Source organism: Vipera ursinii (genome assembly GCF_947247035.1).
Source record: "Vipera ursinii genome assembly, chromosome: 1".
Classification (NCBI taxonomy): Eukaryota; Metazoa; Chordata; class Lepidosauria; order Squamata; family Viperidae; genus Vipera; species Vipera ursinii.
The window spans coordinates 183,376,898-183,389,950 of record NC_139512.1 but is presented as its reverse complement, the minus strand read 5'-3'; the positions used below and the strand labels follow the sequence as shown (position 1 = coordinate 183,389,950).

Below are 13,053 nucleotides of genomic sequence, written 5' to 3'. Positions count from 1 at the left end.
TCTTCAAAAAAACAAAAACAAAAAAACAACCCAGCTCCCTTATTGGTTTTCCTAAGCCTATTGCAGGGCTAGCAATCTTGGCTCTTTTTATGACTCGTGGACTTCAACTCCCAGAAATCCTGAGCCAGCCATGCTGAGGGGAAAGGGAGAGGTTTCCAAGCTGAGCCATGCTGGCTCAGGAATTCTTGGAGTTGAAGTCCTTGAGTCATAAAAGAGCCTGCACTAGAGGAGGACATTAAACTTATTCACAGGATTACTTCTTTAGGAACTAAACTTTTAGAATCTAAAACAGCTAATTCAGAAAAGCCAACAGGAAGAAGCTCACATTTTTCATCTGCTTCTGTCTTTTGGAAGGTAAAATTAGATAACAAAATAATCTATTTCTTTTGTTAACATCTCTGCAATGAAATCAAAGGTAACAGGAAAGAAATGAGAAACATTTTTCTCAATGTAATATGTCTAATTTAGCTGATTCTAGAAAAAAATAGTATCTTTTGTACACTCTTGAAAACTATTTTGAATCTAAACAATTCTTAAGAATGAAATATTCTTAATTTGGACTTTACTTTTACTGTTTGGACTGTTGTGTGTTTTGAAAAATAGATTATTTAGAATCTAGTTATGTTGCACTTCAGTCTTTAAATAATTAACCTAGTATATACATAACAATATATGATGTTTTCCCTGGTAAGCTTAACATCAATAACAATATTTATTAAAAAGGCTAAAATAATTTCTGGGGGTATTATCTATATAGTAAAATTTTGGACAAGCAGTGATCATGTTACATATGTGCATAAGCGTAGTCAGTAGCATATGCCTTTTTAAAAATATCAAACATGCAAAGAAACAAAAATAAGTCCAAAATATCTGTATTACATCCAGAAATGTCAACTTTGCAACCATATTTCTCATCCATAACTATGGCACCCTAAGGATACCTGCATACATGCAAATGTTTCTCTGGGATCAGTAACGCAACAGGGATTGCTTTTTCCTTCCAGTAACATATACCTAAAACCAGTTTATTGCATGTGGCAATTGTACTAAAAAAAATCTCATTCATTTAATTTGAAATCAAGTGAAAAATTGATTTAAATTATTTTATTAAAACAAATTAATGGCAATTCTTTTATAAAAAGTTGCCTCAAACAAAATGAGTTTGACATGCCTGCTCCAAATAGTTGAATGTTCCAAAATAAATTCTAGACCAGGCCTGTACATGCAGCCTACCAAGCACCCTTGGACAGAGCACAGACTTTTTTCTTTTTAAAGTAATAAAATCACCACCACTGCCCTGAAAGTCATGTTGCCTAGTGCCTCCATGGCTTACCATGACCACAAGCTCCAACACTGTAGATGCTCCTCTAGTCACCAAATCATTGATTAGCCCACCAGCATTCCTTTGCAGACCACAAAGATTTTTAATTTATCAATGTGGGCTTTACAAGATAATAATAATAATAATAATAATAATAATAATAATAATAATAATAATAATAATAATAATAATAATAATAATAATAATAATAATAATAATAAGAAGAAGAAGAAGAAGAAGAAGAAGAAGAAGAAGAAGAAGAAGAAGAAGAAGAAGAAGAAGAAGAAGAAGAAGAAGAAGAAGAAGAAGAAGAAGAAGTTGGAAGGGACCTTGGAGGTCATCTAGTCTAACCCCCTGCTCAGGCAGGATACCCTATACCATTTCAGACAAATGGCTGTCCAGTCTCTTCTTAAAAACTTCCAGTGTTGGAGCATTCACCACTTCTGGAGGCAGGTTGTTCCACTGGTTAGTTGTTCTAACTGTCAGGAAATTTCTCCTTAGTTCTAGGTTGCTTCTCTCCTTGACTAGTTTCCATCTGTTGCTTCTTGTCCTGCTTTCAGGTGCTTTGGAGAATAGCTTGACTCCCTCTTCTTTGTGGCAGCCTCTGAGATATTGGAACACTGCTATCATGTCACCCCTCACCCTTCTCTTCATTAAACTACACATACCCAATTCCAGCAACCATTCCCTATATGGTTTAGCCTCCAGTCCCCCAATCATCTCTGTTGCTCTTCTCTGTGCTCTTTCTAGAGTCTCGACATCTTTTTTACATCATGGTGACCAAAACTGGATGCAATATTCCAGGTGTGGCCTTACCAAGGCATGGTAAAGTGGTATTAGTACTTATTTTATTTATTTATTTTATTTTATTGGATTTATATACCACCCTTTCCCGAAGGACTCACTTCACGTGATCTTGATTCTATCCCTCTGTTAATGCAGCCGAGCACTGTGTTGGCTTTTTTGGCAGCTGCAGCACACTGCTGGCTCCTATTTAAGTGATTGTCCACTAGGACTCCGAGATCTCTCTCACAGTTACTACTATTGAGCAAGGTACCACCTATACTATACCTCTGCACTTGATTTTTCCTGCCTAAATGTTGAACCTTACTTATTTCACCATTGAATTTCATTTTGTTAGATAGTGCCCAGTGTTCGAGTCTGTCCAGATACTTCTGTATCTTAAGCCTATCTTCTGGAGTATTGGCTATTCCTGCCAGCTTGGTGTTGTCTGCAAATTTGATGAGTTCCCCATCTATCCCCTCATCCAAATCATTAATGAAGATATTGAAGAGCACTGGGCCCGGAACAGAGCCCTGGGGCACCCCACTACACACTTCCTTCCATGTAGGTGCGGTTCCATTGAGGACCACACGCTGAGTACGGCCTGTCAGCCAGCTACGAATCCATCTGGTGGTAATGCTATCTAACCCACATTTTTCTATCTTATCAAGTAGTAGGTTGTGATCTACTTTATCAAATGCCTTACTGAAGTCCAAGTAAATTATATCTACAGCATTCCTCTGGTCCACTAGTTTTGTCACTTGGTCAAAGAATGTAATAAGATTTGTCTGGCATGATCTGTTTTTGACAAACCCATGTTGACTTTTAGTGATGACTTTGTTTGCATCAAGGTGTTCGCTGATTTGTTGTTTGATTATCTTTTCCAGAATCTTCCCAGGTATTGAGGTCAGGCTGATAGGTCTGTAGTTTCCTGGATCTATTTTTTTCCCTTTTTTGAAGATGGGAACTACATCAGCTCTCTTCCAGTCCTCTGGTAGTTCCCCAGTGCTCCAGGATCTTTGAAAAATATAGTTCAGTGGTTCTGAGATCACGTCTGCCAGTTCCTTGAGAACCTTGGGATGTAATCCATCTGGTCCTGGTGATTTGAACTCGTCTAGGCTAGACAGGTGCTCACTTACCATTTTCTTGCCTATCTTAACTTGCGTTTCTATTCTGTTTTTTATGGCACTGGTTTGGGTAGGTTGGACTGTTTTTTCCCTTTGTGTAAAGACAGATGCAAAAAACGAATTAAATAGTTCTGCTTTCTCCCTATTGCTTGTCACCTTCTTGCCACTTTCCCCCACTAATGGACCAATCATTTCCTTAACTTTTTTCTTGTTTTTTATATGTTGAAAGAAGCATTTTTTGTTATTTTTGACTTTGGTCGCAAGCCTTAGTTCATTTTGAGCCTTAGCTTTCCTCACTTCATCTTTGCAGGCATGGGCTATTTGCTGATATTCTGACTTAGTTATGTGCCCCTCTTTCCAATTCTTATACTTGTCCTTTTTATCTTTCAATTTTCAGAGAGTTCTTTATGCAGCCATGCTGGTTTCTTTTGAGAGCTGTTATTTTTCTTCTTTGTTGGTATTGTACTAGACTGGACCTTTATTATCTCACTTTTCAAAATTTCCCAAGCTTCTTGAGTTGTTTTCCCCTTTAGGATTCTCATCCATGGAATTCTTCCCATGGTCTCTCTAAGTTTATTGAAATTAGCTCTTTTAAAATCCAAGACTCTAGTTTGGCTGTGTTCTATTGTTTGTGCCTCCAGAATGTTGAATTCCAATATTGCATGATCACTTCCCCCCAAGGTTCCTGTGGCTTCGACACCTTCTATCATTTCATCTCTGTTTGTGAGAATTAAATCCAATATGGCTAATCCCCTAGTTCCCTTCTCTACTTTTTGGGAGAGAAAGTTGTCTGATAGGTTTGTCAGGAATCTGTTTGATCTTCCACTTGGTGCAGAGTTTGTCTCCCAGTTGATATCAGGGTAATTAAAGGCCCCCATTACTATTGTGATGTGCTTCTTACATACCTTAGTTAGCTGACTAGCAAAAAGTTCATCTATTTCCTCCGCTTGGTTGGGCGGCCTATAGTATACACCTATGGCAATGTCATTTTTTCCCCTTTTATATTGACCCAAATGCTTTCAAGTTTACAGTTTTCATCATTGTTGTGCTCTATTTCTGTAGAGATAAAGTTATTTCTTATATAGAGAGCAACTCCTCCTCCTCTTTTGTTTAGTCTGTTTCTTTTAAATAGTTTAAATCCCTCTAGCTGTGTGTTCCATTTGTAGGTTTCGTCCCACCATGTTTCTGTAATGGCAACAATATCATATCTGCCCTCATTTACCTGAATTTCTAGTTCACCCTTCTTACTGTTCATACTCTGTGCATTAGTGTATAGACATTTGAGTCCTTTATGACTGACCCTGTGTTTACTTGCTGCATAACTTGCGTGGTGCCTGGCTTCCCCTATTTTCTTAGATTGCCGGGGACAGTGATGTTCTGTATGAATTAACTCACTATTCCCATTATTTAGTTTAAATGTTCCTCCAAAAAAGCTGTGATTTTATTGCCAAGTAACTCAATCCCTTTCTTGGATGGATGCAGACCATCTCTTTTATACATTTTTTCATTGGACCAGCTACAGACATCGTGACTAATATAACCAAAGCCTTCTCCTTTACACCACTCCTTTAGCCACATTTTAAATTCTGCTATACGCTGGCCTTTTCCATTTTGCTCCTTATACACTGGTAAAACCTCTAAAAAAGTAAGCCTACAGCCTATTCTGCTAAGCTCCTGCCCCAAGCTCTGGAAATCTTCTGGAGTATTGGCTATTCCTGCCAGCTTGGTGTTGTCTGCAAATTTGATGAGTTCCCCATCTATCCCCTCATCCAAATCATTGATGAAGATGTTGAAGAGCTGCACAGATCTCTTCTAGATTTTCCTCTTGCCTTTCCGAGTTAACTCCTTGGTCTGTCATTGAGCAAGAACTGACTTTGTAGGGAAGCATATTATCATTTGATGTATATTTAACATATGTTCTACCTTTATTTACCAATTATATAATATTTGTATGCAATCCACATAGCGAGGTTTGGGGAAATGTACAATAGAAAAAATATATTTTTAAAATCATAAGAGTAAAACATTTCCTGGCCCGCACCGCCTCCGCTGCCTGCATTGTGCAGCCCCGCCATATAGAGTGGTCTCTGCTGCTCCCACATCACCAGCCGTGCCGGCTCCAGCCCCAGGGAGGGGAGCCCGCTGCGAACACCCTTCACACCTGTGACTGCAGCAGCACTGCACCCCCACCCCCCGCCTCCTGCGCCCTCCAAGATGAGAGTTCCAGCACCTTTTTTTTTTAGAAAAAAAGCACTGAGTAAATGTATACCTTTCACAAAAATGGTGTCAATTGTCTTTCTTTCCTAAGGATCCTAAGGATCCAGGTATGACATCAACACTATGAATTGTGTCCAAATGGTAATAGGTACCTCATAGTAGCTTTCATACAGCTCTCATGGGCAAACCTGGTTGTGTCCATAACTACCTGGACTAGTCCATACTAAACTGGCTGAAGCTGTGAAATCATATTTATGGATGGCCCTATGATAACCAGATTTTGTCTAAGCCTCAAAAGGCAGTACGTGTTATGATTCAGCGTCAGCCTGTGGTTCTGGCAGCTGGGTTGGATGATTCTGATGAGGAGGAGGAGGAGGGGTTTGGAGAGCCTTTGGTGTCAGAGGGAGGTTCTGATGCACTGCAGGACGCTCAGCCTGGCCCCTCCCATCTTGTTCAGACTCAACCGTGTGAGCACGAGGGATTGGAAGAAGACGATCCACAGCTGGCTCTGTTCAGGGATGCTAGGAGCAGGAGGCAGTCTAGCAGAGCAGAACAAAGGAAGGCAATGAGGCAACTCGGGAGAAGGCAATGAGAAGCCATGCCTTGGGACTGCTGATAAAAGGGGAAGGTGTGGGAGGTGCTGGTTGCTGAAGGCAACCATTTGAAGTTCTGCTAGAGTCCTGGTCTGTTATTCTTTTTTAACTCTTGTTTAACCTTTTGGTTTAAGTCTTGTTTGAACTTTTCATTTCACTTTTGTTTGAACTCTTTGGAAATAAATTTGGTTGGTTTTTTTTCCAGCCTGTTGATTATAAAAAGGGGTTGTCCCTGACATTTAAACAGGGCTGGTCATAGTCTGGAACAGAAGAGTACGAAGCCCTATGCTACAATCTTTTTAAGAACTCCAAGAAATCCCAATCAGTATGGCCAGAGACATATTTATTTATTTTTATTTATTTGACTTGTATGCCACCCATCTCGCCTAATCTCAAAGGCAACTGGCTCACTGCATGCAAAAGTCCTTTAACTAAAGACTTTTAACAAAAATTTAAACATTATATATTACTTCTTTTTGGAGAGTAGGAAGCAGGATACTCAAATGATCAAATGTCAGCACTATTTGGAGAATTGTAATGCAGTGGTGTACAGTAAATTAAATTAAAAGCATATCCATGTTGTATAGCAGGACTGTAGGGTATTTACATTTTAAAAAAAAATTGATGACTCTTCACACAGGGTTCTTGCCCTAAAGAGCTAACTCCATATCCTTGAAATCTTGCAACAAATCACCCAATAATGTTGCTGATTTCCAGATACTTTCAATTATCAAAAAGAACAAAAGCCTCCAATGTTCTTAAAGCATGTATAAGCCATTAAAAAGAAACCTTTTCCAAGGAGGCAAATAAGGAAGCAATTGTCCACCCTTGCTTCTCTAACCATGTCATAAGATCATTGCCTCATAATAACTTATGGGATGAATCTGCCTTCTTTGGCTGAGTTTTCAGCACTAATCTTTTCTAGTTAGCAAAAGTTGAGACCTTCCATAGCAAAGCTTGTTCTTTCTGTTGAAATGAAAATTGACTTTATTTATTTGTTAATTGTTTCCTGCCTTTATTACTTTATAAGTCTTGTTAAGGAGATGTTCTTTTTGTATGATTAACATTGTTAAAAATTTTCAAATATGTCAAACTTGAATATAATTTGTTCTTTTTTTACAGCTTTGGTCTTTCATATTAATTTCTTTGCCTGTATTTTCATTCATTCTAATGGCCATCATTCGAATCCAATTTCCTCCAGAAGCCCAATCAAACTGTAAGTAATTGTTGATAGGCATTATAAAGATGAATCTATTCCTTTTATTCCTTAATTATTTTAACAAATATTTGTTCTAGTTTTCTAAATGCTAAAGTGTGAGCCCATGGAAAGGGAGCCCTCAGATGAGGCACATTTTTCTTAATTACTATCCATCTTTAAATTTTCAAAATAATGTGGCATGAAATGAGATGTAATATGGAACTCCATTACGGCAGGTATTAGCATGGTAGTCCTTCACAAACATATGGTAGAAACCTGCTAGATCCTTCAAGGAATTTCCTCCCTCGCCAATCCTTTATCTGGTTTCAAGGTTTCAGAGTAAAACATTCCACCAGGAATATGGAGTGACACTGCAGCTACCTGGTTTGAATGAGTGGAAAGATGCCCCCATTTCTCACAGGTCAGAACAGGAACATAGAACAACAGTGCTGGAAGGTACCTTGGGGGTCTTCTAGATCAACCCCTTGTTCAAAGCAGGAGCATTACACCATCCCACTCAAATGGTTGCCCTGTTTTTGAAAATCTCCAGTGATGGAGCACTCACAACTATAGAAGCAAATTGTTCCATTGATTAATTGCTGTCGCTATCAGAAAATTTCTCCTTATGGATTGGATTTATTTTTAACAAGCTTCTACCCATTACTTCTTGTCCTATTCTCTGGTGTTTTTGGAGAATATGTCAACTTCCTCTTTATCTCTGTGACAGCCCCTCAAGTACTGGAAGACAGCTATCATGTCTCTCCTAATCCTACTCTTTCATAAACTAGACATACCTAACTCCCTCAAATGTTCATCATACAATTTGGCCTCCAACTGCTTTATCATTTTTTTTTAAATATTACATTATTTTATCATAAAAGATAAAATACAAAACAGTAAAATAAACAAACAAAATGAAATAAAACAAAAGTATACATTCAACCCTAACAACAACAAAAAGGAAAAATCAGTGTACAAAAAAGAAGAAAAAGTGATCAATTAAATCTAACATTTAACATGTAGGATCCACACAGGTTGAGTGCTGAATGAAAAGAAAAAGCAGTAAATTCTCCTCCCCTTTTACATAAATACATACATGCATGCATACATACAAGAAAAAGCAGTCAACAGGTTGAGCTAAACGTTGTTGTTAATTGCGAAGTCATGTCTGAGCCATCACGACCCCATGGACAACGTTCCTCCAGGCCTTCCTGTCCTCTACCATCTTCTGGAGTCCATTTAAACTCACGCCTACTGCTTCAGTGACTCCATCCAGCCACCTCATTCTCTGTTGTCCCTTTCTTCTCTTTCCCTCAACCTTTCCCAGCATTAGGCTCTTCTCCAGCACCATAGTTCAAAGGCCTCAATACTTTGGCGCTCAGCCTTTCTTCTGGTCCAACTTTCACAGCCATACATTGCAACTGGGAAGACCATAGCCTTGACTCTATGCATTTTTGTTGGCAGGGTGATGTCTCTGCTTTTTAGTGTGCTGTCTAGATTTGCCATGGCTTTCCTCCCCAGGAGCAAGCGTCTTTTAATTTCTTGGCTGCAGCCCCGTCTCTGGTGAACTTGGAGCCCAGGAAAATAAAATCTGTCACTACCTCCATTTCTTCCCCATCTATTTGCAAGGAATTGAGAGGGCTGGATGCCATGATCTTGGTTTTCTTAATGTTTAGTTTCAAGCCAACTTTTGCACTCTTCTTCACCCGCAACAAGAGGCTCTTTAGTTCCTCTTCACTTTCTGCCATTAGAGTGGTATCATCTGTATAGAGCTAAACATTACACTAATCTTAAAATGCCTCTGTTAACGATCTGTTATTTTTACTTTTAACTTTTACTTTGTCATACCACAGATAGGCATGCCACACAAATCTCAAATCATTATACGCTGCCTTTATAGATCTTAAGGCAGCTTTTGACATGGTTACAAGCTATGGGAGAAGCTGGAGGCTGCCTTAACTGATCACAGACTCCTCCATCTTTTATGTGCCTTACATACCAAAACATACCTCAAGGTGGGGTGTAATATGCAAGGGTCTCTCTTGAGGTCAGTTGAAACTCAAAAAGGGGTTAAACAGGGGTGTATTTTGGCCCTCTTGCTCTTCAATTTTTACATAGATGATATGGTAAAATGGTTAAATAAACCAAATTACCACCCTCAAAAAATAGGTGACTGAAGCATTACTCTGCTGCTCTATGCAGATGTTGCTGTGATCCTCTCCAGGACTACAGTTGGCCTTAAAAGAGCCTTATGAGCCCTTGTCCAGTATTGCAAATATAATAAACTGGACATAAATTATGAGAAAACAAAGGTTATAGCTTTTACAAAAAGGCCAAAACGGTACTCATGGTATTTAAATAGCCACAAAATAGAACAGGTAATCACCTTTAAGTACCTAGGAGTGGTCATCCATGCCACTGGCTCACAAAATGTCCATGGACAATATGCGGCTGCCTCTGTCCAACGATCAGCGAATGCCATTCTTACATTTTTTTTGCACAAAGGAAGGACACTATGTTCCAGCTGCAATTAAGCTCTTTCTGGCCAAGTTGCTAGCACAGCTTCTCTACGGGACCTTGCTTGGACCCTCAGCTTCATGTTTTACACCATTTGAAAGAGTTCAATCCAAATTTATCAGAACAATTCTCCATATACCGCACTGTGTCCCAAATGCACTTCTGTGCCTGGAGACAGGATTGATAAAAGTCGTAGCAAGAATCTGTATAGCTTCCTTAAACATCTGGTTAAGGCTTAATTACTTTCTACAAGGCCTTGCTCCATTAATTCTTCAAGATAAATTCTCCTCTTCATGGATCAAGGCAGTTGAGTTCAACCTTGCCAAGCTAGGCTTTTCATCAGCCTCAATTCTCAAATTAGATTATGACCAAGCAAAACAAACCTTGTGTCAAAGGGTAGAGCACATTGTGAAGCAAGCGGACTTGGGTATAGCTCTGCTGTTTCTGGCTCCAGACTCTATTAGGTATGTGGTTACACCTGCTAGTTATCTTAGCCAATTGGAGTCAGTAAACCACCGGAAAGCATTTTCATTTGCATGGTGCCTTGCGTTTCCATTGGCCGTCCTGTATGGCAAGTATAAAAAGACACCATTGGCTGAAAGACTCTGCTACTGTGGCTCAGGAGAGGTGGAGACCATTGGATACATACTCTTTCAATGTTCCTTCTATAGAGCTATTCAGAAAAATCATATCCTCCCCATGATTGATTATTAACCCTTTTACATATCAAACATCCCTCTGTGGCTCTTTGGGCTATCCTATAAATTCCAAGGATAGCATTATAATTTGAAATACATTTCTACCTATGTTTTAATTCCCCAATGACTCCCCTCATTGATCATCATTCTTGCAGTATCTTGTAGTAACCACAGAATTCCCTTAATGCCATTTTTATTGTTTGTTAATTATAAATCTACTATAGCCTCAATCCTTTTACTATCCTTTCCCCTTCAGCTATAATATATCCAAGATATTTTACCTCCTTTCATACCATTTGGGCTTTATTTGCTAAACACCCTCAATCCTTTCTTCTGCCAAAAAGTTGCTTTCCCATTTCTTGATAATTCCCAAAATAAGATCTTACAAAACTGGGAAGCTACATAAGAATGTATTTGCTTCCACAGCTTAAAAGTGGTGGAAAGAAAAAAGGAAAAAAACATTTGTCCTGTGTCAGATAGACTATACTTGTCCATGGAAGCTTTATCCAAAATTGTCACATTTTTCTTTCTCCTCCCCCTTTCACCCTGATTTGATACTATGTTACAAAAAAGGTAAAGCACATAGGCTCACTGACCAGTATTGGGCCAACGTTTCTGGAACGCCTTTTGTCTCAGGCAGATAATATTCAAATCACTCTTGTGGCAGCACATCAAAGAACAACAGGATAGCTAAGAAGACAAAAGATTGTCTCCTCCTTCCATCATTCATCAAACTAGAGTAAAAATTTATACAAAACTTTTGCTTTCTGAGAACTGTCCTCAAAGCATTAAATAGAAGGAAAATTGCCATGACATTTACAGAAATGGCTTGCCAAAACCTCCCTCCTAGGGCTGAACAAAAATAAACCAGCCCCAAAACACTCAGCCATCCCTCAAGGCCAAAGCAGGATTATTTGAACTCAAATAATAATCCTCAAATAATAACTCAAGTTGTCAAATATTTTGGCATACTACCACATACTTTTACCTATACCTAAATAACAAGGCAAAAAAACAAGCACAAACAGGCAGAAAAAAGGATAGAAGGATAGAAATAACACCCAGAGCATTTGACCCTACTGATAAACCCTTGGACAAAGACAAATGGAGGGCATGTCACATATAGAAGGAAACACAATACTCAAAAAAAGAATCGGCATACAACTAACAAATCCCTTCTGCCCAATCCAACCCAACCCAACCAGAAGCAGTCCCATTAAAACTGAGCAATTGATTTTTCCCCTTAGATGGAAACACACAGACCCACAACCTCCCCCTCAAAGAAAACATGTAGACACCTAGCAAAGAAACAACTTCAAATATTCCTAAAAAAGTCACATCAACAAATACACCAGAGATAAACAGAAAAACACCCTAGACTGCAATCCCGCCAAAAAGAAGGTAAGTGTTGGTGATAGGAGATTCTATCCTCAAAGGAACAGAATCATCCATTTGCAGACCAGACATACAATCCAGGGAGTTATGTTGTCTCACTGGAGCAAAAATCAAATATGTGGTTGAGAACCTAACCAAAATAGTTACGCCCATAGATTACTACCCTCTCCTACTCCTTCACATTGGGATGAATGACACAACAAAGAACCTGAGCACAATACTGAGAGACTATTTATTTATTTATTTATTTAATTGCATTTGTATACCGCCCTTTCCCTGAGGACTCAGGGCGGTTTACAGGGAATTAAAAAAAAAAACCAACATACAAAAGTTAAAACCATATTAAAAAATATTAAATTAACCCTGTACACAATTTAAAACCCAATTAAAAAATTTCTCCTCAGCCTGGGCCCGAGAGCTCAAAGAGCCAGGTCTTCAGGCCCCGGCGGAATGATCGGAGGTCGGGGGCAGTTCTCAGCTCCACCGGCAGCTGGTTCCAGAGGGCAGGCGCTCCCACTGAGAAGGCCCTATCCCTGGGTGTCACCCGCCGGCAATCTCTCACCGGCGGAACCCTGAGCAGACCCTCCCTGTGGGAGCGCACTGGGCGAAGGGCGTTTGATGCCGGCAGCAGGTGTTCCCTCAAATAACACTATAAGCAACTAATAAAGTTAAGGAGCTAAAAGCACAAGTAGTGTTCTCATCAGTACTCCCAAGGAAAGGCCAACACCCATTGAGGGAAAAAAGAATTCTAGAAATAAACCATTGGCTAAAGGGTTGGTGTCGCCAAGAAAACTGGTTTCCTGGATCATGGACTGCATTTCTTATACGAAGCACTCTTGGCAAGGGATGGGCTGTACCTCACAAAAACAGGGAAAGATGTACTTGGAAAAAGACTGGCCCAACTCATCAGGAGGGCTTTAAATTAAAATTGAAGGGGAATGGTGAGAAATTTTTAGAACCTGTAGAACCCAAAACCAATCATAAATCCCAAGAAAACAAATCAAACAATGAAGTAGGCAGTGATGAGAAAAAAGAAAAACTGAAACATACCCACAGACAGGCGTAAAAGCCTTAAATGCTTATATACAAATGCTCAATGTTTGGGGAACAAACAGGGTGAACTAGAAACAATAGTACCTGAGGGTGGGTATGACATAATTGGCATAACAGAAACATGGTGGGATGAAACCCAGGACTGGAATAG

The 13,053-nt window shown here is 39.3% G+C and overlaps 1 protein-coding gene across 1 annotated transcript in view; it reads left to right on the top strand.

Annotated features, from left to right (window-relative positions):
• Positions 1 to 13,053, top strand: part of ABCA12 (ATP binding cassette subfamily A member 12) — a gene marked incomplete at its 5' end in the record, with an annotated part of 290,957 nt that overhangs the window by 22,620 nt on the left and 255,284 nt on the right. The window contains one exon of the mRNA XM_083369575.1: positions 7,164 to 7,257. Coding sequence (XP_083225701.1) covers positions 7,164 to 7,257 — 94 coding nt within the window. The remainder of the gene's footprint in view (positions 1 to 7,163; positions 7,258 to 13,053) is intronic.